Below are 4358 nucleotides of genomic sequence, written 5' to 3' on the forward strand. Positions count from 1 at the left end.
CGCGCAGGCGTCTCTGCCCACCGACCCGCCCTGCCAAAGCGCTGCCCCTTGGGTGCGCGCGCGCCCAGCGGGCAGTTCCGCCGCAGCTCCCCGAGGCCCAGCACCGGCTCCCAGTGCGGTCTGACCACAGCGGCCGGGGGGCGGGGCCAGCCACGCCCGGGGCCAGCCCCTCCGGCCAAAAGAGGCCCTTTAAGGCCTTGTTCTTTACTGACCTCTCACCCTTCGTTGTCTGACTTGGGGTCGGCCCCTCTCCCGGCCCTCCCCCCAGAAGCACCCTCGGACTGCCTCCCCCTGCCGGTGGCTGCAGAAGTAGAGGGCCTTTGTGAGGTGTGACCACCACGCCCACCCCTCCTGGCCACAGTCACTGGGTTCAGTGACCCCTGCAGCTGCTGTCAAAAACGCAGCGGGCGAGAGTTCGATCCCCAGCCAGGGAGGGGCCCCAAGGCGCGGCAGGCCCCTCCTGTCCCCCGCAGCCCCTTGGCAGTGCACTTGGCCCATCCGCCTGCGCTGCCCCCCAGTCTCTCTGGTGCACCCCCTCAGCCCCCCGCACCCCTGGCCTGTACCCCAGTTCTGTGTGCATGAACAAATGTCCAAAAAGTAACACGCCACCATGCTCCCCATGCCGCACACCCAGGGAGAGCAGACAGTGAGGTGGCCCTGCAGGTGCCCCCCTGAGCCCCACGGCTCAGGCCGCTGGCAGGGCCGCAGCTGCCCGCCCTCCATCCCCACAGCCTGCCCACACAGGCTCCACTGCGCGGGCCTCCCGCACAGCTCGGTCTCTGGGGGCCCTGACTGCAGGGTGCGGGGGCGCTTATGGAGACCTGGCTCTGCCTTCTTCCACTTCGGCCACGGAGACGCTCAGGCGAGAGGAGCCGGGGCCTGTCCTGACCACGCACAGAACAGAAAGCAGCTGGGCCAGGGAGGGACTGCCAGACAGCGCCAGAGACCCCCGGAGACTGCCTAGAACCCCCAGAGAGCGCTGGAAGGCACCAGAGAGCACTGGAGAAGCCCAGAGAATGCCAGAGAGCACTGGAGAGCACCAGTGACCCCCCAAGGGAGCAGAGACCCAGGAGAACACGGGAGATTGACAGAGGCCCTGGAGACCGCCGGCCGCGGTGGGTCCGGCCTCTCGGTGACTCGGACCCAGCCACCCGCAGGGCTGGCCAGGTGGGGGCCCCGGGACCACTCCCCGCCACTGGCCACTCTGAGCGTGCAGTTCCTGGCCATCATCTCAGGAGTGGATTTTCCTGGTGGTGCCACGGCCCCACCGCACACAGGAGAGGTCGGGGGGTGCTGCGCCTGGGCCCCACGCCCCAGCGCAGAAAGCAGCGGAGGAGCTGTGGAGGCCGCTGGCCTGGGCCTGCGTGGGCAGCAGGGGCCGCAGCCTCACAGGCCGAGCCCGCAGCCTGTTGTCCGTCAGCCTGCCCACTGCCAGGGCGAGCGGAGGGGCAGCGGGCGGCAGAGAGGCGCCGCCCACCTTGAGGAAGCGCTGCTCCAGCACCTCGTGCTCCCACTGCAGGCCCTTCAGCTCCTGCTCGGTGACCTTCAGCCGCGCCTTGGTGCACTGCAGAGGAGGAGGGCGGCCGTCAAGTGGCCACGCCCAGGGAAAGCTGCCCAAGGCCAGGCCCACGCCCCCAGGGAGGACGTGCCGCGGCCAAGGGCAGCCCCACCTTCACCTCGTCACCTCCGGGGCAGCTCCAGAAGCTCACCACCAAGACCTGCTTGTCCCTCTCATGGCTCCCCAGCTTCCGCTGCAGCTCCCCGATCTCCTCCCGCGCCTTCTGCAGGGGGTCCGCCAGCCGCTTGTTCTGCAGGGACACCTCCGCCATCTCCTTCTCCAGGCGGTCCTCCTTCTTCCGCATGTCCTCCATCTGCTCCTGTGGGTGCAGGCGCGGCTCAGCAGCGGGCCAGGCCGCGTCCGCACTGGGCCCAGCCCGTCTGGCGCAGCTCAGAGCCTGCCTGCGGTGTGGACGCGCCTGCCTCTCTAGGGGTGCAGAATCCACAAAACCAAAAGGGTCCCCGGGGCTTCTCCTCAGCGGCCACATCCCGGGACGGGCCTCACTGCGAGGCGCGCCCGCCCAGGAGCCCCCACCGCCCAGCCCAGGGAGCGGCCCGCCGGCCGCAGGGCACCTTGAGGGAGTTGATGAGCGCCAGGTTGTTGAGGGTGATGTCGTTGTAGTAGTTCTTGATGTCCGTGAAGGCCTCCTCGTGCCGCTGCATCAGCGTGTTGATCTGGCCGTTCTTGCGCTCCTCCACCTCGTGGATCTCCGTCTTCCTGCGCAGGTCCAGCTCGTCCCTGAGCGTCTTCATCTTCTTGTCGTACTTGGCCTCGATCTCTGGCAGGCGGCAGCACAGAGAGCAGCTCAGCGGGGCAGGGCGCAGGCGAGGCCCAGAGGCCCCGGCGAGGGGCCCAGCTCTGCCCCCACAGGCGAGGCCCGCCCCCAGCTGGGAGGCCACGCCCCATAGGGAAGACCACGCCCCCGTTGGGAAGGCCACGCCCCATTAGGGGAGGTCACGCCCCCGTGGGGAAGGCCACGCCCCAGTTGGAGGCCACGCCCCCGTGGGGAGGCCATGCCCCAGATGGAGGCCACGCCCCCGTGGGGAGGCCACGCCCCAGCTGGAGGCCACGCCCCCGTGGGGGAGGCCACGCCCCTGGGCCTGCCCTACTCCCCCAGGGAGCATAGCAGCTCCCACGTGCCCTGGCTCTGGGCTCCACTGCTCACCAGACAGACTGCACCAGGGTGAAGACTAGTCTACAACGCTGCCCACGAGACTGGGCACGGCGCCGCCTCTAACTGCACTTAAGTGAGCTGGCGGCAGCTGCCCACCCGGTGGTGGACACCGCACAGCAGGTGGTCCTGGGGGCCGGCAGCTGCCCCTCGGCCTTGGGTCTCAGTGTGCCGAGGCCGTCTGGACCTGGATCCCGGGCCAGGCGCACAGCCGCAGCAGCCTCACTGAGGGCCGGCCGACGCCCCACGTGGGCACTGACCTCGCACCTGCCTCTCGAAGTCGTTCCGCATCTTGGTGATCTCCTCGGTATGTTTCTGCAGACCCACAAGCCCATCAGTGGGGGTCACGGCAGCCTCTCCCGCGGCGCTCCCCGGCGCTGCTCCGGTTTCAGTGACCACAGACCCCGCCCTCCCAGGCTGGGGGAGCTGGAGGGCAAGGACCTCCCGCTGGCCACAGGGAGGCCGCCAGCTTCCCCTACAGAGAGCGCTCCCCAGAGGCCAGCTTCAGGGCGGCTCCCATGATCATAAAAAAAAAAAAATTATACAAAAATTCTGAATAAAAAGCTTCCATTATTCTCAGAGAAGCCCTTTTAGGCAACAGAGAGGCTAGCCATATAGGGACCCCACACGGGGGTCTGGACAGACGTGGCCGAATCATGGGAACATGGGATGGGGCCGCCAGGAGCACCACAATCCTGGGGTCCAAGACACCTGCGGCTTCCCAGGAAGTCTCCCAGCCACCATGGAGGCTGTGCTGCCCCCAGGCATGAGGCAAATAACCCCACAGCCAGGCACGAGGCAAGTAACGCTCTGAAAACCAAAGTCACTATCAAAAGCATCATTGAGGCCACAAAAGCTAAAGCAATCCTGAAGGAGAAAAGGAGAGAAGACAAGACATCATGTTCCTGACTGCAAAATATACTCTAAAGCAACAGTAATTAAAACAATGTGGGGCCCTCCCTGGTGGCGCAGCAGGTTAAAGCACCACACTAAAAAGCTAAAGCCACTGCAGCGTGAGCTCGATCCCTGCCCCGGAGGTGACCACATGGCGCGGCAGACCTCTCCTGACCACCCGCTGCTCCCCTCAGCAGTGCACTTGGTCAGCTGGCCTGTTCTGCTCCCCGCTCTGTCTCTGGTGAATCCTTTCACTGCCCCTGCACCTCTAGCCTGTGCTCCACCCAGTTCCGTGTGCATAAGTAAACATATCTTTAAAAACAAAATGTGGTATTGAAGGTCTCCCTGATGACCTAGAGGTGAAGTCTCAGGTTGTCACCACGTGGCCCTGCCAGGGAGTGACCCTCAGGGCCCAGCAGACACTTCCTGTCCCCCCACGGCCCCACCTGTCCTGCGCCCCACGCTATCTCTGGTGAAGCCTCTCACCACCCCTGCACCCCTGCCTATACCTCAGCTCTTGCAGCATAGGTAAATAAGTCTTTAGCAAATACACAGGTAAAAATACAGCCCACAGCGGGGGAGAAAATATTTACACAGCCCCAGAGTGAACGGCCACGACCGGCGGAAAACGGTGTTCGCCGTAACAGCAATGCCGAGGCCCAGTTACACTCGGCAGCAGGCGCCACACGCACCCAAGGGGCCCAGGAAAGCCGCGAGTGCGGGGAGCCCCGCGCC

General features: G+C 65.8%; 1 protein-coding gene across 1 annotated transcript in view; it reads right to left on the reverse strand.

The window, feature by feature from the left end:
* GAS8 (growth arrest-specific 8) overlaps window positions 1–4358 on the reverse strand; it is a 9619-nt gene that overhangs the window by 2120 nt on the left and 3141 nt on the right. Inside the window, exons 5-8 of the mRNA XM_012722841.1 lie at window positions 2990–3231; window positions 2131–2336; window positions 1710–1877; window positions 1235–1564 (exon numbers count right to left, since the gene is read on the reverse strand). Of these exons, the coding sequence (XP_012578295.1) occupies window positions 1235–1564; window positions 1710–1877; window positions 2131–2336; window positions 2990–3231 (946 nt within the window). The remainder of the gene's footprint in view (window positions 1–1234; window positions 1565–1709; window positions 1878–2130; window positions 2337–2989; window positions 3232–4358) is intronic.

Source organism: Condylura cristata, unplaced genomic scaffold, assembly GCF_000260355.1.
Source record: "Condylura cristata isolate star-nosed mole 26May11 unplaced genomic scaffold, ConCri1.0 scaffold00009, whole genome shotgun sequence".
Lineage (NCBI taxonomy): Eukaryota > Metazoa > Chordata > Mammalia > Eulipotyphla > Talpidae > Condylura > Condylura cristata.